The sequence below is a fragment of the Hemitrygon akajei genome, chromosome 17 (genome assembly GCF_048418815.1).
Source record: "Hemitrygon akajei chromosome 17, sHemAka1.3, whole genome shotgun sequence".
NCBI lineage: Eukaryota > Metazoa > Chordata > Chondrichthyes > Myliobatiformes > Dasyatidae > Hemitrygon > Hemitrygon akajei.
This window is the reverse complement of record NC_133140.1, coordinates 61,164,817-61,189,790: the sequence shown is the minus strand read 5'-3', so window position 1 is coordinate 61,189,790 and position 24,974 is coordinate 61,164,817. Positions and strand designations below refer to the sequence as shown.

The window sequence follows — 24,974 nt, the reverse complement described above, 5'->3', positions numbered from 1 at the left end:
CACTTAATGGTCTGTCAATCCTGAGACAAAGAAAGATCAATCACGACAAACTGAACATTGAAAGTAATTGTGAATATTCAGCAGGCTAGTTGTAGAATTTTAAGAAAATGCATGGCATTAAATTTCTGAAGATTTAAAAAATTTTAAAGGTAAAATGTCTACTGATCATGAAACAGCAGAGAAATGTTGAGTTTGTCAAGATTGTCACTGATGAAAATCTAACACACAAAACAACATGCTGATTGTTTTTATATCTTTACATAAAACCTAAAGAAAGTCAAATACAAATACTAATTAGTCAAAACCTGGCATCGTAGCTGGAAAATGAAAGCCTGACATTGTTTGTTGCTTTTCAACAGATTGGAGAGTTCGTCTGGTGAGGCTTTAGATCATAAGACCATAAAACCTTGGAGCAGAATTAGGCCATTTGGCCCATTGAGTCTGCTTCACGTTTTGATCATGGCTGATCCAGTTCCTTCTCCTGCCTTCTCCCCATAGCCTTTCACACATTGAGTATTGTTATCAAAAATCTATCAACCTCCTCTTTAAATACACTCAAAGACCTGGCCTTCATAGCCATCTCTAACAACATATTTAACAGATTCACTACCCTCTGGCTCAAGATGTTCCTCTTCTTTTCCGTTCTAAATGGGTGTCCCTCTGTTCTGTGGTTGTGCCCCCTGGTTCTAGACCCCTCCACTATAGGAAACGTCCTCTCCACATCTACGCTGTCGATGCTTTTGAACGTTCAATAGGTTTCAATGAGATCCCCTTTCATACTTCTAAATTCCAGTGAGTACAGGCTCAGAGTCATCAAACACTCCTCATACAATAAGCCTTTCAATCCCAGAATCATTTTTGTGCACCTCCTTGTGAACCCACTCCCATCTCAGCACATCCTTTCTTAGATAAGGGGCCCAAAACCTCTCACAATATTCCAGGTAAGGACTCACCAATGTCTTATAAAGCCTCAGCATTATGTCCCTGTTTGTATATTCTAGTCCTCTCAAAATGAATACTAACATTACATTCATCTTCCTCATCATCGACTCAATCCGCAAGTTAACCTTTAGGAAATCCTGCACAAGGACTCCTAAGTCCCTTTACACCACAGTTTTTTGAGTTTTCTCCATGTTTAGAAAATACTCCATGCTTTTATTCCTCCTCCAAAAGCGCATGACCATACACTTCCCGGCACTGTATTCCATCTGCCACTCTCAAACCATTCTCCTCACCTGTCTGAGTCCTTCTGCAGCCTCTTTTCTTCCTCAACACTACCTGCCCCTCAACCTATCTTTGTATTGTTTGCTAACTTGGTCACAATGCCATCAAATTCCATCATTGAAATCATTGACATATAACATAAAAAGAATACCAACTGTGGGAGACACTGCTAGTCACTGGCAGCGAATCAGAAAAGGCTCCCTTTAATCCCACTCTTTGCCTCATGTCAATCAGCCAATACTCTATCTAGGGTAGTATCTTCCCTGTGACACTATGCTGACTATGGCTTATTTTATCATGTGCCTCCAAAACCTTATCCTTAACAATTGACTCCAACGTCTTCCCAACCACTGAGGTTAAGCTAACTGGTCTATAATTTCCTTTCTTCTGCATCCTTCCTTTCTAAAGAGTGGAGTGACATTTGCAATTTTCCAGTCCTCCAGAATCATGCCAGAAACCAGTAATACTTGAAAGATCATTAGTAATGCCTCCATAATCTCTACATCTAGCTCTTTCAGAACCCAGAGGTGTACACCATCTGGTCCAGGTGACCTTCAGACGGTTCAGCTTCCCAAGCACCCTCTCCCTAGTAATAGCAACTACACTCACTTCTGTCCACGCCCCTCCCCACCCCGAGACTCTCGAACATCTGGCATACTGCTAGAGTCTTCAACAGTGAAGACTGATGCAAAATACTTATTCAACTCACCTGCCAGTTCCTTGTCAAGTCTACCTCTTCCCCCAGACTGTGAGGCTATTGAACTCCATGCCACCATCCAGGTCTCATCGCGTATAAAACAGCAGTAGTGTTATCCAGTTTACTGTTTTGACTTGTGTCAAAACTACATCTTATTATTTGTTAATTTATTTGTGCTAAAATTACCTTTTGCAGTTGTGAGTTATATGCACTGTATAGTGCACCTTGGTCTGTAGGAACGTTGTTTTGTTTGGCAGTATATGTGTACATGGTTGAATAAAAACACACTTGAATTTGAATCCATATCCCTCCATTCTCTGTATATTCATGTGTTTAATAGCCACTTAGGCTTTGCCATCATAATCCTTTCAAATATTTATTTTATTTTAGAGCCCTTCTGGCCCAACAAGCCACGCTGCCCAGCAAGCCAACTGCTCAACCCTAGCCTAATCACAGGACAATTAACCTACCTAACTGGGCGTCTTTGGACTGTGGGAGGAAACCAAAGCACCCAGAGGAAACCCACACGGTCACAGGAAGAACATACAAATGTTCTTCTGGAGTACGCTGGAATTGAACTCTCAACTCTAACACCCTGAGCTACAATAACCACTAGGCTACTCCGGCTCCCCCTCATATCTGAACCAGAACCTCCCTAAACTAATAATTCTCAGAGAACCAAACACCTAAAGCTGTTGGAAGCTGTTTATTCTGGTACATTTTGAAATGGTTCCTGAAGTTAAGGATAGAATATAATTGAATTGCTATTAGAAGTTGAGGGCAGACCAGTTGAAAAATGATTCAACATGGCTGCTCGAAGAGGAATAGTTGAGTTATATCTCCAAATAAATAAGTGCCTTTTTATCAATGATCAAGGATCATGGATCAACTTTAAAGTTTAAAGTGCAAGGTACATTTATTATCAAAGTTCATATATGTAACCATATACAACCTGGAGATTCATTTTCTTGCGGGCATACTCAACTAATCCATAGAATAATAACTATAACAGAATCAATGAAAGACCATACACAAGATGGGCAAGCAACCAATGTACAACGGAAGGAAGAATAGATATTGAGAACATGAGATGAAGAGCCCTTGAAAGTGAGTCCATAGTTTGTGGGCACAGTTCGGTGTTGAGGCAAGTGAAGGTATTCCCTCTGGTTCAAGAGTCTGATGGTTGAGGTTGGCTGAACCCGGAGGTGTGGGTCCTGAGGCTCACCATATGCATGTATTAACTATATACAATATATGTGTATTAGGAACCTGCTGTGGTGAGTTGGTGTGACATGCAACAAAAAACAACAATATTCAACAATCACAAGGAATAAAGAATTAGATATTTTTTAAAAAACTAAAGTTAGAGGTTAAAGTATGGAGGTGGAATAAAATGTGCATGAATACATAAATCCCAGCATGCATTTACGATGTTAGCAGTATTATAACAGGTGGTTTAAAATGTATACAGTGCAGTGCAGGGACGAGGTAATCGATAGGAGGGGTGGGGTGGTAACTAGAATGCCTGATCAGGTTAACTGCCTGGAGGAAGACAATTTATCTGTACTGTTTTCTCCAATACAGGTATAGAATCATGAAGATTAACTCTATTTGTCCCGTCTACGTTGAAACATTGTGAAATGTGACAGTCACGTTATCAACCAACACAATCTGAGGATCATGCTGGGGGCACCCTGTGTGTCAACATGCTTTGGGTGCCATTTTAGCATACTCACCTTAATCCCAAGGTCTTGGGAACGTGGGAGGAAACCGGAGCACCCTGAGGAAACCCACACGATCATGGAGGGAGCGTACAAATTCCTTACACAGTGGTGGGTATTGAATCCGAAGAATGATTGTGGCACTGTAAAGCAATTATGCCAACCACTACTCTATTTGGCCTCACAAACATTCTCTCTCTTTTTAACTCCCTGAATCTCTCTAACCCCATCTCTTTCCCTCCCTCTCCCTCACTCTTTCCGATACCCTTTCCCCATACTAATAACATCTCATTTTCCAGGGCCTTTACCAGATTAAAGGTGTAACACTGGGAAGGAAGGAATATTTCTTGAAAGGCCGAGTTCCTGTTGCTGTGGGAACCAGACTGCCAACTTTCCACTAAAAATCCAAAAGTGCAGGCCCCTGGAGGAAGCCAAAAACAGCAGCTGGAAAGACAAAAGCAGCAAATGGAAGTCTGAATGCAATTTCCTTGGAAGATTCTTCTTTCCCTCCTGGCACAAAGAATCCCTGGACGCTACTCACTAGAAGCCAGTGACACACAGTTCTGTTCATTAGCTGATTTCTTTGTTGGCTGATTTGCTTCCTAGGACAACCTGGATTGTCCCACTTTCTCAGACAGAGTGATTAAGGAGTGTCTGAGAGTCCATTTTGTTAATCTGCCGCCTCTAACCAATTACTGCAGCTTACCCATATCTCTCAGACCATTCAGCCCAGTTGTCCATACTTGTCCTTTCATACCAATCATTGAACTCTACTGAATATTGGAAGTCTTAGATAGAGTGGACGTGGAGAGGATGTCTCCTATAGTGGCACAGTCTAGGACCAGAGGACTCCTCAGAAAGGAGGGACATCCCTCTGGAACAGAGATGAGGAGGTATTTCTTTCACCAGAGGTCGGTGAATTGATGGGATTAATTGCAACAGATGATCGTGGAGACCAGGTCATTGGGTATATTTAGAGCAGAGGTTAATAGGTTCTTGTTTAATAATGGTGTCAAAAGTTACAGAGAATGTTGAGAGGGATAATAAATCAGTGAAGATGGAATGACAGAGTAGATTTGATGGGCCAAATGGACTAATTCTGTTCCTATCTCTTAGTCTTTCATCCACAGGAGTCTTTTCATTTCCCTCCATTCCCCTTTCTTCATAATATGCCAACTAAAGCTTCAAATTCATGGATCACAGCAGAGCAATACAAGATATCATCTTTGGAAAAACTCAAAGAAATTCTGTAGATGCTAGAAAACTAGAGCAACATACATAAAATACTGGAGGAACAACACAAATCAGCAGCATCTATGGAGGGAAATAAGCAGTCAATGTTTCTCTCCTGGCACAGACAATCCAAAGACGCTGTTCATCAGAAGTTGGTGACACACATTACTGTTCTTCATCGATCTACTGAGCTCCTCCAGCATTTTGTGTGTTGCTCTATTCATGATCATTGTCCTGGACCCTTATCTTACCTGGAGTGTCTCAGTCCGAAACATTGACAGTTTATTCTTCACCAGGAATGCTGCCTGACCTGCTGAGTTCCTCCAGCATTTTGTGTGTGTTACTTTATCTCATTATTCATTGTTCTCACCAATCACCCAGCACATCTACAAAGAGCACCCCGCAGGAAAGCAGTATCCATCAAGGACCCCCACCATCCTGGCCATGCTCTCTTCTCACTACTACTACTAGGGAAGAGATAGAGGAGCTTCAGTGCCACAGCACCAGGTTCAAAAATAGTTATTCCCCTTCAAATATCAGGGAAGAGGTACAGGAGCTTTGAATACGTAGGATTTTCATAAATTCTACTGTATTTCTATATTTTCCTGTAAATGCCTACAAGAAATTAATCTCAGGGAAGTACCTTTGATAACTTTAACTTAACCTCATTACCTACTGAGATTGCAGTCCTCTTGGAGGGGGTGTGTGTGTGAGAGAGAAGGGGGGAGAGAGAGAGAAAATGTGTGCATATCAATGAGTGACTGAGACAATGTGTGCATGTGTGTGAGAGAAAATGTGTGTATGTGTAAGAGAGATAAAGGTGTAAGAATCTGTGAGAGAGGAAAGAAAAAATTGTGAGAAAGAAAACGTGTGTGTGAGTATAAGAATTCTGTATGTGTCACAGCACATTTTTGCTGCAGTACAGTGAGATATGGGACAAGATGAAAGAAACTTGGAAGGCCATGTGTGAGGGAAGGATTAGACTGATCTGAGAGTAGGTTGAAAGAGTTGGCTGAAAGAATTGGCAAAACATCGTGAGCTGAAGGATCTATACTGTACTGCACTGTTCTATGTAATTAAGATTTTTCCCACTCTCACCTGAGCACAAGGCAGTCTCCTGCTCAAATATAAATGCCCTCTGCTAATCATTGACAAACACAGTGATCACTTCCAGATTCAAAATCCCAGAGCTAAATGATTATCGTACCATCTCATGTCCTTCTGATTGGCCCAGACAGAGCATGTAACAGATAAACAGGTCTTACCATAATGTGGGGGCAGAGCAGTCACTCAGTGTCCACTGGGAGAAAAACCTGTGTTAGCCCTGGTACTACACAGCAGTGCCCCACAATCATAAACATAAGAGATTCTGTAGATGTTGGAAATCCACAGTAACACACATAATTGCTGGAGGAACTCAGCAGGGCAGGTAACATCTATGAGTCAACATTTCAGGCTGAGACCCTTCAGGACTGGAAAGGAAGGGGGAAGAAGACAGATTACCCTCCCCCACCTTCTTATTCTGGCTTTCTCCCCCTCCTTTTCCAGTCTCTGCCCAAAATGTCAATTGTTTATTATTCAAGAACAATGCCAGGTATTTCGAGTGTAGCACAGCAAAATGTTCTGTACAAGTTTAACATAACTTCTCTGCTTTTTATCTGTCTCCTTCTGAAAATGAATTCAGAAGTAATTTAGAAACAAGTTATTGGCCATATTAAACGGCATTACTATTTCTATCTATTATAAATTTGTATCCCCTGATCCCTTTGCCCCTCCAATTCACTAGACTATTCCCTGGATTCTATATGACTCCAACCTTGATTGCAAGTCTAATTTCATGTAAGGCCTTTTAAAAATCCAGAAGTATTAGGTCACACCTTTGCTCCCATCTATTGTTTGCTACTTATCAACAAATTTAATACAGTAGGTCAAGCATAAAATTCTTGAATACGATCAGTGCCAACTATTACATTTTTGATATGGGATGTTTTCTTATTTCATCTTTGATTAAAATATAATTAAAATATAAAATAAACGTAATTACATTTAAAAAATATAATTAATATACATTGGCTAAATCCAGAACTGTCTCTCTCTATATAAAGTACTGAAATCACAGTAGTTCTCTACCAGTCCAAAATCATACCACTGAGTGCAGTGACACTTTTCATGATACACTAAAATTGAAAACATATATTTGAGATGCAATGTTCAAATCTTTATTTTTATTAGACAAAATTGCAATTTTTCCTCAAAAACTGATTTTACTTTGCAATATTTCAAATCAATACTATTATCATTTATAATTTTAAAAAGCTTCATTTTTAAATCAATGATCAATTTATTTTGATTCAAAAATAATTAATATTACAATTTTCGCTTAAAATTCAAACTTATATCACAACAGCAATTCAAAAGCTAGAGATATTGTGTAAACCTGAAATCAGAAACCATTGTCTCCTGAAAGTCAGTAATTAACTAATATACAGGCTCAGCACAGTGACCCTTGCACCACACTTCATTCATGTATAACTAAAAATAGCACAAAACATTGACCACATATTTGGAACATACATCAACAATTACATTCATAAAACTTTAATGATCTTTACTATTATTTCAGGAAAACAAATATACACTTTTTTTACACAATAGTTTCTCTATTTTGATAAAAATAGTCGTTTTACAAGAGATTTTGTTTTGCTTTATTTGATTATACAATAGATTTAATTAAAATACAGAAATTTTTTTTACTAAAGAGTGCAAAGTTAATCTAGCAGAGCTGAGCCAAAAGGTAAAACTAAGTCAGTCTTTTATTGGCTAATTTTTAATAATATATTAACAAAACACAGTAAGTTTGGAAAAATTAGAAATAAAAATTTACTCAGTTTTATCTTTAGATGCCACAGCCATCACACTTCTCACATGGTTAGAAATGCAGACTAAACATTGAGAATGTCATTAAGTATGAGTCTTAAATTGATCTCAGTAATCCTCTTCTGTCACCACATCTACCACTTCTAATGAAATATAACTTTGAAAAGCCATGATTTCAAAATTTGATTGCCCAATAAACAATTTCATGATATGGTTTATTAAATTAACCTTCACCTGTAACTGAAGTCTCACAATTCATTGCTGAAAATAAAAACAATGTATTTCTACTAATTAGTGGAATATTGAGAGAAAATATCTATCAAGTTCTGCAAACTGCTGCTATAATAAAATGTAATATACGGTATGTATTTTTAAAAGGCAACAATGCTGGATAATTGCTTGTATGCTTGTAAAAGTTTCTAAGCACTGTGCCAGAAGTATAACATCTGCTGCTGGTCTTCATGAATCATCCTTGTGTGTCAAAGCAAATTACAAATCTGTAATTTATTCTGCACATTGTCTCATAGTTATAAGTACTTACTTTTAAAAATATACAAATTAACTAAAAAAATAGAAAAATCACAATTGCAATTATTGTTGATTCTGAAGAAATGTTTTACATTCATTCTTGTGATAAACAGTTTATTATTCACACATCTGCTTGAGTTTTAGACTATTTTTCATAATTTGGACATTATCCAATAAGTCTCTGTGGACTTGTTGAAAACTCAATTAATACATTAATGTGACATTACCTACTAAAAGAGAAACATGCTTAAGAACAGAAGTCATCTCTGGTTTCTATGCCTTGCTATGGCATGTCCCTAATAATCCCCATGGTCTATGCCAGCAAGATGTTTGTTGTCTCTGGAAGATTAAACTGTGCCTATTTGCTTTGAAGGTAGTCCAGACAAACCAACACCTTGGTCCTTCAGGGTTGTGCAATGGTCAAAAATTTGTGTGAATGCCAGGGATAAAAGTAAAAAGGAAACCATTTGCATGAAGACAGAGCTCTTGGCATCCAGAAAAAAAAACAGAGAGACAATTGTTTTTTTTTAGGAAAATATGGATAATGTCCAAAAAGGAAAGATGGCAGATGAGAAATCTCACCTAAGGTGTTGGTGACAATACATAACGAGATCAGGAAGGTTAACAACAGCATTGGGAGAAATTCTGCTGCATACCTGATGGGACGATAGACAACATTTCAAAGAAGCAAACGACAAATTCTGTCACATTAATTTACCAAGAGTGCCTTGCCTGACCTAAAACTTGTCAAGGTTAGTAAGAACAGCAGAAGCAAAGATGGGGGAGTGGGAGCGATGAACACTATTTCTGTACCATGAAATTCTAGACTACTGTACACAACATTATGATGTCAACAAACTAATGGTCCCAGAAATAGAAAAGCCTTCATACTGCTGTAAAAGAACAGCTTTTAGCAGCGTGCAGTCCATGATGAAGAGGCAGGAAAGTATTGAGAAATGGCACAAAGTATCAATGATCAGCAAAGCCTGGTCAGACTGCAAACAGAAGAGTAGGTTTCACCAAGTACGAGCCCTGAAGGGAAAGGTTCTTGACATAAAATCCCACAGGTTAAAGATCAAGTTCATTGAGCAGTACAGCAAGGCACATTGAGGGATCAAACACCTAGTAACAGTGGAGAAAGAACCCTATATTGATAGCCTGGCAGCACAAACTGTGCACATACCTATCGGTACCAAACATGAAACCATCTGCTGTCTCAATGTTTTATTAGTGGCAAGCAGCAAATGACACTCCTCAGCAATAGAAAAGGGCACATTGTGATAACGCATTCTTTAAAAAAAGGGAAAGTTTCTGATACGGTTAGTAAATTGCTCTAAATAAATCCTTAATAAGTAGTATCTGCCCCTAGGTCCAGTTTTCAAACATTGGTCTGAAAAACTGAAAAGGTGCAAATGAGTGAACCAATGGGATTAAGAAGGAAATGTTTACATTAACCGGTATGATATTACACTTTCATCTGTGCCTAGTAAGACAATGTGTAAGATCACATTCCAGCACACATCAGAAGTAATTGGTATCCAGTAGAGAATGAGCCAGTTTTTAGAAAGACCATTATCATTAATCTACAAAATATAATAGAACTAAGCTCAGACAGCAACAGCATCCCTGCATAGATTCCACAGACTTTGAGAATACTTGAACGATGTTTACAGGACTACTGTGTTGACCAGGGTAGATGGGATCCTTGCTTGTATAATCAAATTATCTAAGTTAACTTTGCATGAAGTGCTGATCAGCTTTGAAATTAAATTAGACCATGTGTCCTCAATACTGCCAGTGCAGAGCGATATACAACAAGATGATATGTCAAGAGATACTGTCTTGTCTTGTCTTGTCCATACTGCACCAACCGCCGCCACTGGGCTATAAACGTGCAGGAGCAGTGTGTGGTTAAGTGCCTTGCTCAAGGACACACACACTGCCTCGGCTGAGGCTCGAACTAACGACCTTCAGATCGCCAGCCCAAAGCTTTAACCACTTGCCCACGTGCCAACACATCGTTCATGTTCCTCGAAATCTCCACAGATCACCTCAGTGTCCCTTCACTTGCCCAACAGCACATGCATGAAAGAAACAACTTACATTCAACCAGCAAATTAGTCTAAAAATTAACTATTACGACCTTAAGAATGATTCACCATCATCAGTATGGATGTGGAATTGTTACTTGTAATTCAGAAACATTCACATACTTGGACAGCACCATCTGACAGGAGTGTGGAACAAGCAAAGATATTCTAGAAGTATAACTAAAGTATTGGGAATATCTTCAAAAGCTCAAATGCAGTCTGAAGAGCATCAAACTATAACACCCATTACAAACGAGATTTATCAGTACTTCTCTGTGGGGCAGAGTGCTGGGGAATAATGGAGTCTTACATGTCCAAACTGACCCGTTTGCAGAGCCTGCCTCCATACCTTTTGGCCCAGTACAATATTAACCAAGACCTGATTTTACAGTGCAGCCAAGATGTCAAAAGGACCATAGTCACTGAGAGAACTGTGAATTATTGGGCTATGTGCTTCAGAAGAAAGATGATTCCACATTAGAATAGCAAAAGATGAGCACCCAAAAAACCAGGGAAATGAAGCCACCCAAGAGCAGTGTGCTGCAAGTTGTAGAATCTAGTTGAAAAACCTGATGCAAAGCTGGGGAAACCTTGAAAGACTTGCCAGAAACAGAGAGAGGTGGAAGAGCTTTGTTGAGCTGTAATGGACAACAAGTCGCAGTTCATTTAACAGAAGCCTATGATAGATCCAGAGAAAAGACCATGTATTTCAATTCTGAATGCAATGTTATATGTTATTCATTACACCTACTGAGTGCTAACAAATGAAAAAAAAAATTTGAAGATCAGTTAAAGGGAGATAAGGAAGTAAAGTCAACAAGTCCTTCGTGGTCTTCTGAATGTCCAATGAGGCTTCCTTATTCAATGTTTCCTCTGAAGCTGCAAGAATTTATTACTCTTGACCAAAGCCTTCTGTTTCTTCAATAGCATACAGTAACTTCTCCTTTAGTTGCTCATAACTCTTGTAAGGGGGGAGGTCTAGACGATTGAAGCTGCAAAAAAATACAGCACTATTCACTTATTTCAATCATATTTCATTTTTCATTATTAAGACCATAAGACACAGGAGCAGAATTAGGCCATTCAGCCTATCAAGTCTTCTCTGCCATTCAATCACAGCTGATTTATTAACTTTCTCAACACCAATGGTGATCTTATATTACGCATTCTAAACTTGAACACATTTTTGTGAACAGGAAATTATTATTTTTTTAAACAGTATTAAATATTTTCTTAAAAAATAATTCTCTAAGTTAAATCTTCCTCAAGAACAGGTAAAGAACAAAACAATACAGCTGAACTGTAAAGAACTTGAAGAGTTCGTCAAAATATCAGCTTTCCTCATTTCAACTGCAATTTTGATTATTTTAACAGGAGGTAAAGAAAACAGAAAATTATCACTTTAGTCAAAAACAGTTAACAATTAATGATTGAGCTGTTTGCATACATCTTGTCAAATAGCGAACTAGGGTTACAGTAACAAAGTGAATGCATCACAGTGACTGTGCTCAGTAGCTTGGAGAACTGATCTATAGATACGAAAACCCACCACATCAACTGAGGAATTTAAATTCAGTTAAATAAATAAACCCAAAATAAAAACTTGTGCCAAGTAGGTGTGTTCATGAAATCATCAGGCAGTTGCAACAAAAGGCATCTGGTACACTAATGTCTCCTTGGAAAGGAAATCTGGCACATATGCAACGATAATTCCCACATCCCTGTTTGTTGCTCCAAACTAAACCTCGACATGACAAATTAGTTCAAGGGCAATTAAAGAATGGGCAAAAAAATCAGCTTGCTAATAATAGCTGGGACCCATAAATAAATAAAACAAAAGGAAGGGAAGAAAATATAATCTTTGTTTAGTGGGAGTTGGAGCTGTGTGATTGTCTAGCGATAAGTTTAACAACTTGGCCACGCATGAAGTTCTAAGTCGTACTGCAATTGAAACAGTTTTATAACTTAAGTCTTTATGAACATAACTTAAGTCTTTGAAGTCAGTTTTTATCCCTTGCAAACACAGATTTGACAGCTGTTTCCAGCTACAAAATGGGAGTAGCCAGGAAAAAACCTGCAATAAATATCTGTTCAATTTACTTTGGGCAAGTGGGAATAATGGTTAAAAATAATAAAGGAATCAGATTATGAGGCAAAAAGGTGTTTATTTGCTAATTTTTAAATTGTGTGGAGCAAGGGAGGGTGTTAACATTAAATGAATAAAGCTGCTTCTGACATTTAACAGTTTTATTACTCTAATATTAGTGGTTCTTTTGGCAATCAAGTGAATAAATTGAAAACTCATTACTAACTGTCCAGCTGGGGACAGAAACCTACATCTGAAGTGAAGCCAGTTAAAAACATTCAGGAAATTTGGAGAACAGTGAACAATGAGAGCACTGAAGATTCCAGCATTCATTAGCGTTTCTTTAGAAACACTGTAAAACTGAATATTAAAATTTTAACCATTTTGATCAAACACAGGATTTACTATACTGATGTACTGCACTAGTAATCACTACAGAAACTTTCCATTCCCTGTGGTGGCAGAAACATTAAAGCAATCAAACATACAAGTCAGGAGCAAGACAAGGCCAGTCAGCCCTTCCAGTCTCATCTGGCTGATCTGAGTGTCATCTCAAATCTGCATTCCTCTCAACCCCAATAACCTTTTACTTCACTGCTTATCGATTACCTCCCTACATCTGTCTTTAAAGTATTCCAAGACTTTTATTCTATTACCCTTTAAGGAGCAGCTGTACATCAAATGCATGCACTACTGTGTTAAACTTAGACATACTTAGTTTGAAATAACAACATTTTAGTACAATCTACAGAATTTATAAATATTACAAAACAATGGAACTCACTGTCAGTTCCAATTGAATGACTGGAATATTTCCTTTTAGTCCATACCCTGTGTTGAATATCTACATGAGAAACTAAAGTACTAAAATCCTGAACTACAGACTGGTAATTTTCATTGCCACTTCGACAGTTTGCAGTCTAGTTAAACTGATCTGTGCTTTCCATTCTATTTCTTTCCCATCACGAGATCTGCTTGCATTTCTTAGCATAGATCACCATTTACAGAAACCCTCTGTTTGCATCACCTGCCTCCAAACATGACTGTTTCAAAGTTTTATCGGTCAATTTTCAGTTCTAAACTCTATAAACTTCAGCTCATTGAAAACTATATCTCTCATATTGCTCTTTGTACCAAGTTCCACTTAGCATGTACCTATCAGCTCAATTCCTTAACATAGAACAGAAGAATCCCTTCTTAACTTGGGAGGGACCAATGCCCTACCCTCATGGGGATGCTTGTAAGAGCTATTGGGGAGGGTTTAAAGTAAGAGGGTGGGAACCAGAGTGTCAGGTCAGATGATGGAGCAGTTGGTGTAAAGATAGATGCAATGTGCAGAGATTGTGAGGAAGGATTGGCAGTGGATAGGGCATAAATGCAGCCAGTTGGATGGGTTGAAGTGTGTTTACACTAATGCAAGAAGCATTAAGAATAAGACTGGACACCTCCTTAATGCAAAAGGTTTAGATGGGACAGAATTTTTTATATATATCCACGAAGTGTTCCTGAAAATGTCTGCTGACAGAACAACTAGAGAAGAGGCGATAATGGATCTAGTACTAGGCAGTGAATTTGGTCACGTGACTGAACTCTCGATGGATAAATATTTTGGAACCTGTGACCACACTCCTTGACCTTAGCATAGCCTTGAACAAGGAGAGGAACAAGCAATATAGAAAAGTATTTAATTGGGGGCAGGGTTAATTACAATGGTACAGTATTACAATAGACAATAGGTGCAGAAGTAGACCTTCGAGCCTGCACCGCCATTCTGAGATCATGGCTGATCATCTACTATCAATACCCGGTTCCTGCCTTGTCCCCATATCCCTTGATTCCCCTATCCATAAGATAACTATCTAGCTCCTTCTTGAAAGCATCCAGAGAATTGGCCTCCACTGCCCTCTGAGGCAGTGCATTCCACACGCCCACAACTCTCTGGGAGAAGTTTTTCCTTAACTCCGTCCTAAATGACCTACCCCTTATTCTTAAACCATGCCCTCTGATACTGGACTCTCCCAGCATCTGGAACATATTTCCTGCCTCTATCTTGTCCAATCCCTTAATAATCTTATATGTTGCAATCAGATCCCCTCTCAATCTCCTTAATTCCAGCGTGTACAAGCCCAGTCTCTCTAACCTCTCTGTGTAAGACAGTCCGGACATCCCAGGAATTAACCTTGTGAATCTACGCTGCACTTCCTCTACAGCCAGGATGTCCTTCCTTAACCCTGGAGACCAAAACTGTACACAATACTCCAGGTGTGGTCTCACCAGGGCCCTGTACAAATGCAAAAGGATTTCCTTGTTCTTGTACTCAATTCCCTTTGTAATAAAGGCCAACATTCCATTAGCCTTCTTCACTGCCTGCTGCACTTGCTCATTCACCTTCAGTGACTGATGAACAAGGACTCCTAGATCTCTTTGTATTTCTCCCTTACCTATCTCTACACCGTTCAGATAATAATCTGCCTTCCTGTTCTTACTCCCAAAGTGGATAACCTCACACTTATTCACATTAAACGTCATCTGCCAAGTATCTGTCCACTCACCCAGCCTATCCAAGTCACCCTGAATTCTCCTAACATCCTCATCACATGTCACACTGCCACCCAGCTTAGTATCATCAGCAAACTTGCTGATGTTATTCTCAATGCCTTCATCTAAATCATTGATGTAAATTGTAAACAGCTGTGGTCCCAATACCGAGCCCTGTGGCACCCCACTAGTCACCACCTGCCATTCCGAGAAACACACATTCACCGTTACCCTTTGCTTTCTATCTGCCAACCAGTTTTCTATCCATGTCAATATCTTCCCCCCAATGCCATGAGCTCTGATTTTACCCACCAATCTCCTATGTGGGACCTTATCAAATGCCTTCTGAAAATCGAGGTACACTACATCCACTGGATCTCCCCCGTCTAACTTCCTGGTTACATCCTCGAAAAACTCCAATAGATTAGTCAAGCATGATTTGTCCTTGGTAAATCCATGCTGGCTCTGCCCAATCCTATCACTGCTATCTAGATATGCCGCTATTTCATCTTTAATAATGGACTCTAGCATCTTCCCCACTACTGATGTTAGGCTGACAAGACGATAGTTCTCTGTTTTCTCCCTCCCTCCTTTCTTAAAAAGTGGGATAACATTAGCCATTCTCCAATCCTCAGGAACTGATCCTGAATCTAAGGAACATTGGAAAATGATTACCAATGCATCCGCAATTTCCAGAGCCACCTCCTTTAGTACCCTAGGATGCAGACCATCTGGACCTGGGGATTTATTAGCCTTCAGTCCCATCAGTCTACTCATCACCGTTTCCTTCCTAATGTCAATCTGTTTCATTTCCTCTGTCACCCTATGTCCTTGGCCCATCCATACATCTGGGAGATTGCTTGTGTCTTCCTTAGTGAAGACAGATCTAAAGTACTTATTAAATTCTTCTGCCATTTCTCTGTTTCCCATAACAATTTCACCCAATTCATTCTTCAAGGGCCTAACATTGTTCTTAACTATCTTCTTTCTCTTCACATACCTAAAAAAGCCTTTGCTATCCTCCTTTATATTCCTGGCTAGCTTGCGTTCGTACCTCATTTTTTCTCCCCATATTGCCTTTTTAGTTAAGTTCTGTTGTTCCTTAAAAATTTCCCAATCATCTGTCTTCCCACTCACCTTAGCTCTGTCATACTTCTTTTTTTTTAATGCTATGCAATCTCTGACTTCCTTTGTCAATCACTGTGGCTCCTTCCCCCCTTTTGAATCCTTCCTTCTCCGGGGATGAACTGATTTTGCACCTTGTGCATTATTCCCAAGAATACCTATGATTGCTGTTCCACTGTCTTTTCTGCTAGGATATCCATCCATTTAACTTTGGCCAGCTCCTCCCTCATGGCTCCATAGTCTCCTTTGTTCAACTGCAACACTGACACCTCCGATCTGCCCTTATCCTTCTCAAATTGCAGATAAAAGCTTATCATATTATGGTCACTACCTCCTAATGGCTCCTTTACTTCAAGATCGCTTATCAAATCCTGTTCATTACACAACACTAAATCCAGAATAGCCTTGTCCCTGGTCGGCTCTTGTACAAGCTGTTCCAAGAATACATCCCGTAGGCACTCTACAAACTCCCTATCCTGGGGTCCAGCACCAACCTGATTCTCCCAGTTCACCTGTGTGTTGAAATCCCCCATAACTACTGCGACATTACCTTTGCCACATGCCAATGTTAACTCCCTATTCAACTTGCACCCAATATCCATATTACGCAAGAACTTGGGAATGTAAATTGGGAACAGATACACTCAGGGAAATGTACAATGCAAATATGGAAGTTGTTTAGGGAATATTTGCATGGGATTCTGTACAGCACTGTCCCACTGACATAGGGAAAAGATGGGACAATGAAGAAAACATGGTTGACAAAAGAGTCGGAACATTTAGCAAAGAAGAAGAAGGGGGGCACACTTAAGGTTTAGGACACAAAAATCAGAAAAGGTAGTCAGGAAGAAGCTTATGAAAGAACTAAGTAGAGCTAGAAGGATCATGAGAAGGCCCTGGCTAGTAGGATTATAGAAAACAACAGGCATTCTATGCATACATGAAGGACAGGAGGATGACTGGAATGAAGGTAGGACCACTCAGGGATAAAGGGGCATTATGTGTCTGGAGGTGGAGGAGATGGTGGGGAAGGGTCCTTCAGTGTATATCAAGGAGAAGAACTTTGACCAATAAGAGGTCATCGTAGAATAATCTACTGTGCTGGATTTTGTCAAGGTTAAGGAAGAAGCAGTTAGGATAGGAAAATCTCTGGGACTGGTTGGAATCCACCCCAGTTACTAAGGGAAGTAAAGGAAGAGATTGCTGGGATCTGACAATTGATCTTTGCATCCTCCCAGCCACAGCAGTGGTACCAGAGGATTGGGAGATGGCAAATGTATTCCTTTGTTCAAGAAAGGTATTAGGGATAATATTAAGAAATAAAGGCCAGTGAGTCTTACGTCAGTGATGGGCAAACTAATGCAGAAGATTCTTAGTGACAGGAATTGCAAGCATTTTGAAAAGCTTAGTCTGATTAGGGATAGTCATCATGGCTTTGTGAGGGCTGGTCATGCCCCACAAACCTGGTTTGAGTTTTTTGAGAAAGTGATGAAACAAATTGATGAAGTAAGAGTGTCGTAATTGGTACATATGGATTTCGGTAAGCCGTTTGACAAGGTTCTCAACGATGCATGGAAACTTGGTTGCTTGGATTCAGAATTGCCTTGCCCACAGAAGGCAGAGGGTGAAAGTAGATGGAGTGTAGTCTGCCTGATGTATAATGGTGTTCCACAGGGTCTCTTCTTGACCCCCATCTCTTTGTAATTTATATAAATTACTTGGATAAGGAAGTGGAAGATTAAGGTTAGTTGGAAGATCTCCTGAAGGTTGGTGGTAGTGTGGACTGTACAGGTGTCATAGGTTACATTGGAATATAGAGAGGATGCAAAGGCAGAGTACAAGGTTAATAAAAGCATTTTTAGCAGTGTGGAGGAACATAGAGATTTTGGGGTCCAAGTCCACAGATCCTTCAAAGTTGTCACACAACTTGATAGGGTGTTTAGGAAGGTGTATGGTGTGCTGGCTTTCATTAGTCAGGGGACTAAGTTCAAGAGCTGCGAGGTAATGCTGCAGCTCTATAAAACTCTGATTAGACCACAATTATAATATTGTGATCAGTTCTAGTCCCCTCATTATAGGAAGGATATGGAAGCTTTAGAGAGGATTTACCAGGACGCTGCTTGGGTTAGAGAATGTCTTATAAGGAAAGGTTGAGTGAACTAGTGTTTTTCTCTCTGCAGCAAAGAAGGATGAGAGGTAACTTCATAGAGGTGTATATGAGGTATATAAGAGGCAGCCAGTACCTTTCTCCCCAGAGTAGCCATGGACAACTCCAGAGGACGTCAATTTAAAGTGAGTGGAGGAAAGTTTAGGGAAGATGTCAGAGATCAGTTTTATTTATTTATTTCTTACACAGAGAGTGGCAGCTGCCTGGAATACACTGCTGGCAGTGATGATAGAGGCTGACGCAATCAGGACATTTACAAGATAATTAGAAAGGCACATGGATTTAAGGGAAAAGGAGGGAGGGGTTACATTGATTGTGGAGTACAATCGACAGTCAATGTACAGTGGGCCAAAGGTTCCTGTACTGTGCTCTACTATTCTATGTTCTATGATAGTTAACTTACTAATTGACAAAGACCAATTCTGGCATTTCTGTTCTTCAAGACTCTGCAAATTCAGTCAGTGATGGTGTTTCTACTACTGTTGTGGTGAGATATATTAGTGCCCCCACAAACAGCTCATTGATGGTTAAATTTGACACAGTCATCCAGTTCACCAAATAAACCGTAAGATTCAGATATTTTATTAGGATGTGCATTGTCAAACAATCTTACCATCCATTAAAATATTTCTCAAGATCAATTCAATATTACTTACCAAGTGTGACTTCTTGGAAGCCAACTATCCTTCCCAACCTTATCGATGCAGAATTTTTGAGGCCCATTGCTCCCTGAAGTAAAATACATGTTGTATGAACATCATAATTGTATCAACATATTTCAATGTCAGATTATCAAAGACACATTTACTTTGCTTGAATCCCGACTAAGTCTAAGTCATGGCTGTACCAACACAAGACACCAGCAGAGCTCAATTTAAAACCTAGGTTATTGGCGTATTAAATGAACAAAGAGTACTAAATGTCTTAATATAATAAAAATTGAGATAAGAAGTCGGAAGGTATTTTTTTTAAACATAAAGTAAAACTGGAAACTGTAACCATTATAATTTCTTACCTATTAACTCGGCAAAGCCCCCAACCGGCAGGCGACATGTGCCAGTGACAAACTGCAACAATCTGATTCTTTTCTCATTGTCCATGTCTTTTACAACCTGATTACAGAGATCAACAATGGATGGAGGTAACCACACATATTCAATAATAGCTTCATATTCATAGCAAGTTATCTGCATAATTATTATCCCTATTTGCATTTTATCACCAGAGCTTTTGAAAGATCTTTACCTAATGATGGTGGGCAAGTCCCACTTGCTGAAATTTTATCAAGGTCATACAAAAAACAGAAAATGGTACTTGATGCAGCCTGATCCAGCTAATTTTATTTCAGGTTTTCCAGCATCTGCAGTTTACTTTTTTATTTTAAAGGTCAATTACAAATCTGTGCTTAAGTAACTGATCTATAATATCTAAATTAGGCTTAATACTTTGTCAAGATGTGACATTCAGCCACAGTTCCAAACACTAAACAGCGATAGAAAAATAACCATCTTCCTCAATTTATAACTTGTTATTTTCACTTTAATTTAATTAGATTAAAAAGCATATAGAATTATGTTCCCAATCTTATAAATGTTACAACAATTCCTTAATTATTGCATACCAAAGTTAATTCTTTGAGTTCTGTTGAAATCTTCTAGGGTTATGAAAATAACCAGGTACGTAAGCATTAAGTGCAATAAATCTAGTTTCCAAAGAAAATTAAAGTAATATTCCCTCTAGAGAGTAATATCATTTTATTTTAAAATAAAAGAGAAAAAAAACCTCTTCCTTAAACTCTTTCTCTTGCAGCTCATTCCATATACACACCACTCCTGGGAAAAGGACTGTTAGCTTCCACATTATCTATGTCTCCGCTAATTTTAAACACTTCTATAAGGTCACCACTCATTCCCCTCTATTCCAAGGACTAAAGATCTAACCTGACCAAACTCTTCCTATAACAGAGGCCCTCTAGTCCTGGCAAAATGATCACAAATCTTTTCTGAAATCTGATTTTAAAAAATAAACATTTGAATCATGATTCTCTTTTAGTAAATGCATCGTTCAAATGTAAAAGCAGATTAACAGCATAAGAAACAATTAAACTCAAATCCTACCCGAAGATATTGTGTGAGATAATTAAGCAACTTATGTGGAATTCTGATCTACACCCCCGCCCCCACAATCCCACTCCACACTGGCATCTGTAATGTCCGGAATTACAATTTTCAAAATGCATTACCTATTGATAATGTACTGATATAGGGCAAATGAGTGTAATTTAAAAATTAAGAACAATTTATTCATTAATCATTCTTTCAGAATAGTATTTAGGTTGGCTGTATGCTGAAAACATAAACAACAGACTGTTTAACATTATCCCTATGATCTGGGAAGTTATGGACTTGCCAATTAATACACAAAGCAACCACTCTGTGCAAGGATTCCAAAAAAAATAAGCTTCATTTATGTTTGCAGCTAGTTTCTCTGAAATATAACCATTAGCTGATATTGTGTTTCATGAAGTACAATATTCCTTTTGGGACACATCTTTACATTTTTACTCATTTTTGAGTTGATATTTAATTTGCTACACAATCCCAAATCTCATATTGTACTGCTCTCCTGTAGTCCTTCATAAACGTTGCTGCTCTCAAAGTTTGCTGGTTTTCTAATATTCTGGGTTTAAATTTGCATGCTGCTACTAAGCAGTTTAAAAGATGTGCCTAACTGGTCAGCTTACCTGTGGGGAAAAGAATCAACTGAGGGAAGTTAAATCTGTATGGAATATTTAGACAAGATGCTCAGGAGATGTCAGTTGGTATCACAGGAAAATGAGTGAAAATTGTGGAACAATTCAATTGTCTAAATTCCTCAGCAACAAAGGGCATAGACATAAATTATGATAGTATAAGCTTGCTTTGATGATCCTTACAAACAGCTTGCCAGCAGCTGTTCTAACACTGGCCTATACAAAATAAATTTTCAGTCCTTTTTGGTCTGACATGGTTAGGATAACTCACCTGCCAGAACCACTGGATTGACTTGCTATTCTTCGTGTAATGGCGATAGATGGTGTTCTTCTGCCAGTCAGTTAAGTCAATTTCTTGCATTCCACATAGCATTAACTGTAAGTCGGAAAAAAAATTGCCACCTCTGATGATATCCACCTCTTGGATATTGTTATGGTACTAAGATTTCATGCATTTAAACATTCTGAGCTTTATATATTTTACTTATTACAAAATGACTAACAACTTCCGTATTACTTGTGCTTAACTACACACATAACTATTTACTGAAACTCATTAATCATATCTATTTAATTCAAACAACCTATTAAGCATTTCAGGACACATAGGGGTGGTGTTTCAAATGCGACATGCTGATTTATCTTAAAATCACAATAAGAGGAAATTGTGTACTTGGAAATTGATTGTGTTTGGAACACAATATGAAAGTAAACAAAAGGCTCTGAATAAAGAGTAAGTGGGAAAGGTAAAGGTGATGGGATTTGAATGTATTCATTAATTGCAAAAAAAATTATAGGGTAGAACAAATAATACATGAGGGGAAAATTCTACAAAATAAAACAGTATTATAATTAAACTGAGGAACGTAAAACTAAAAGGAACTATAATATATGGGATGTATTAGCGTAACATCTTAACAAGAAGTGGAATCAGCCAGGAATGAGGGAAAAGATTTAAAATAGTATGTAGATCATCTAATTTGAATAACATTTCATACAAATACCTCAGTAAAAGAAACACACAGATTATCTGTGCCACTAACAGTGAAAACAAGAACTGCCCGGATCTGCACTGTTATTGACAATTGCGAGGCTTGATTCTTCTCTGCTTTTGTACATAGATACACATGACAACATGAACCTTGTCAGTGATCCAGCTCCTCTGAGCTTTCCACCAGCTGGAAGATGTCAACTGAAACTGGACACCCAATAATATCAGGTGCCTCAAATTTTCACTTAAAAAGGAAATCATGCATGAATTCGGTGATTTTTCAGGGCCTGATTTGTTCACACTAATTATTAAAAGATTTATACATTTTCTTAGACTACAGGCAGTCCCCGGGTTACGTACGAGCTCCGTACCTAAGTGCGTCTTAAGTCGGATTTGTACGTAAGTCGGAACAAGTACATCCGGTATTATTTAGCGTCAGTTAGTCAAACGTTTGTCTTAGTATATAGTATATATTTTACCTTTCTATGCATGTAAAACACTTAAGAAACATATGTATTCCAATAATTAAACCACTGTGTTGCTTAGTAATAATTGTAGCTTTCATCGGGGCAGGGCCTTTCACATGCTCCATTATTCTCACTTCATCCGTTACCCTTTAAAATTGTTCCGATCGTTGACTGACTGTAGCCTAACGCTTTTCCAATGACCCATGGCATTTCACTTCTTTCCAAACGCTTTATTATTTCCACTTTATTTTCAATCGCGATCGCTTCCCGTCAGTGGAACAGAAACACTGCAGGCAGCGGGTCCCGAGCTCCGCTGGGTCCTAAGGACCACTGCACTGAGACAGGTTAAATGGGACAAGTGGGAGCTGTGCTGGGTTTGGGTATTTGCTCCTTCACAATATTCCGTGTGGGAATTTAAACTGGAGGTGGCAGTGTTTTTTTTACGAGGTTGAGTTGCGAGCTCAACATCAACCTAACACAGATGGTATGGGAGTCACTGGATCAACATCAACCCGGCACGGGAGTGGTCTATCACTGGATCGAACTCGGAAACCTCCATTCTCGAGCCCAGTGCCGATCTCACTGCACCACCAGCCGACTGGAACGGGGGGGGTGTGGAGGGTCAGTGTGAATCTTGCTAAGAAAAATTTAAGCCAAATACAAAGTTAAACACTCAACACAGTATCAACGGCAACAACTTAAAATGGCGGACAGTGTCACAATCTGACTTAAAATGGCGGACGGCGTTCTCCTTCCTCGGTTCATAAGTACGAGTTGTCCGTAAGTCAGACGTTTGTAACTCGGGGACTACCTGTATATCATTTAATTTGGAAGAAGATCTGTAGATAATTAGGCACTGATAGAACAGGTGTACTACCAGGTACAATGTCTAGTTGCCTCTCCACAGAAAATTCCAGCCTAATGGATCTACACTTAAATACAATAACTTTGCATTGAAATGTTTATGGAGGAAACCCACACCTTCACAGGGAAAACGTATAAACTCCTTACAGGCAGCAACGGGAATTGAACCCAGGTCAGTGGTACTGTACATTGTGCTAACCACTACACTACTGTGCCGCTCTTGTAAATATATATAAACATGTAATATATATTTATATATAATATATATATAAACACATATTAGTGGCTTGATCTTTCAGTTTAATATACTGTACAGGAAGTACACTACTTAATAACTATATTATCTTTTTTTATGCACATCATTTACATGGAGAAAAAAAAATTACCAGAGGGCTAAAATTCTTTATCCATGGAATGTTATTTCTAGGATTAAAATCGTAGCTTTTCAAAGATGGCAAATTAAGATATCAATTGCACTTCATGTATTTACAGTGCCCAGGAAATGCTACACTGAATTCCAAAGCATTAGCAACATTACCCAGCAAAGTCCCAGCTGAAGTGAATTAAGATCTGATGATACAAAACAAATACAGACCTTAATTCAAAGGTCAACAAGTAATGTATACTTCTGGTGAATGGAAAACTAAGAAGGTGAAAGAAACCAATCTTTATATGCATTTTTAAACTAACCAGTGTTACATTTGGACTTCCTAGGGTTGTGGTGGCCGTCATTAGCCTTCAGCACCCATTATGTTGAAAGTTCTGGCTTAATCTGGATGAAAATCCAAAATGAAATCATCAAATACTAATGAAGTCCTCCAAATGGACCACAACCTTGTCTTGGGTTTGGAGGCTTGCATGCCTCCGTGACCTGGACAGCTATGTTGGCTGGAGTCAGGGCTTTATTCTTTGGCTCTTGGTAGGGTCACCCATGCCAAACAGGACAAAGGGGAGAGGCCAGACCAAGAGCGGTCCACCAGTCCTCCAGGTTCAGGAGTTCAGCTCAGGGTTAACAACCCTGACTGGTAAAACAAAATTGTTATGGAAACAGCAATTAAGAATCCTTCCACATCTGAGTGCAAATGTGTTCTTGAGTCTCCACCCAAAATTTGCATGACTGACAGTGGTGAAAATCGAGAGGAAGCTGCTGCCCTGAAAACTGCCAGAGATGGAGGACCTTCATTGCAGCCCTAAATGCCAGCAACGTAATGGACAAATTGAATTGACTAACAAAGTATACCCTATCTATTTGCTAGTATAACTGCTTTTTCCAAATGTAATTCTAGGTGAAGGTAAATGAGGGAGAATACTTCAATATCCAAAGAGAATGTTGCACATTTCAAGAGGCAAAATTTGTCTATAATGTACCTGAGACCATTTCCACCCCTCTACTCCTCCCATCAGGAGCAATTATATATAAACTGGACTATGTTGACCGATTGGACAGACGCCAAAAGCTACATACTTCTTATTCCTTTGTGTCAGGATTATTTTTCGCCATGGATATTCACCCTTAATATTAACACATTATTCATTTTCTGGCACTCACCCCGAACATTTAAGCCGAGGAAAGGCTGAATAAGCAAGGAGTGTTTTTTTCCAAACAGAAGAGGT

The 24,974-nt window shown here is 38.9% G+C and overlaps 1 protein-coding gene across 9 annotated transcripts in view; it reads right to left on the bottom strand.

Moving 5' to 3' along the window:
- Nucleotides 1-7,071: 7,071 nt before the first annotated feature.
- Nucleotides 7,072-24,974, bottom strand: part of wwp2 (WW domain containing E3 ubiquitin protein ligase 2) — a 172,115-nt gene continuing 154,212 nt past the window's right edge. For all 9 annotated transcript variants that reach the window (XM_073070281.1, XM_073070280.1, XM_073070279.1 and 6 more), the window contains 4 exons: nt 21,310-21,414; nt 19,302-19,398; nt 18,943-19,015; nt 7,072-11,362 (listed from right to left, as the gene is read on the bottom strand). In XM_073070281.1, the coding sequence (XP_072926382.1) occupies nt 11,263-11,362; nt 18,943-19,015; nt 19,302-19,398; nt 21,310-21,414 (375 nt within the window). In that variant the 3' untranslated portion in view covers nt 7,072-11,262. The remainder of the gene's footprint in view (nt 11,363-18,942; nt 19,016-19,301; nt 19,399-21,309; nt 21,415-24,974) is intronic.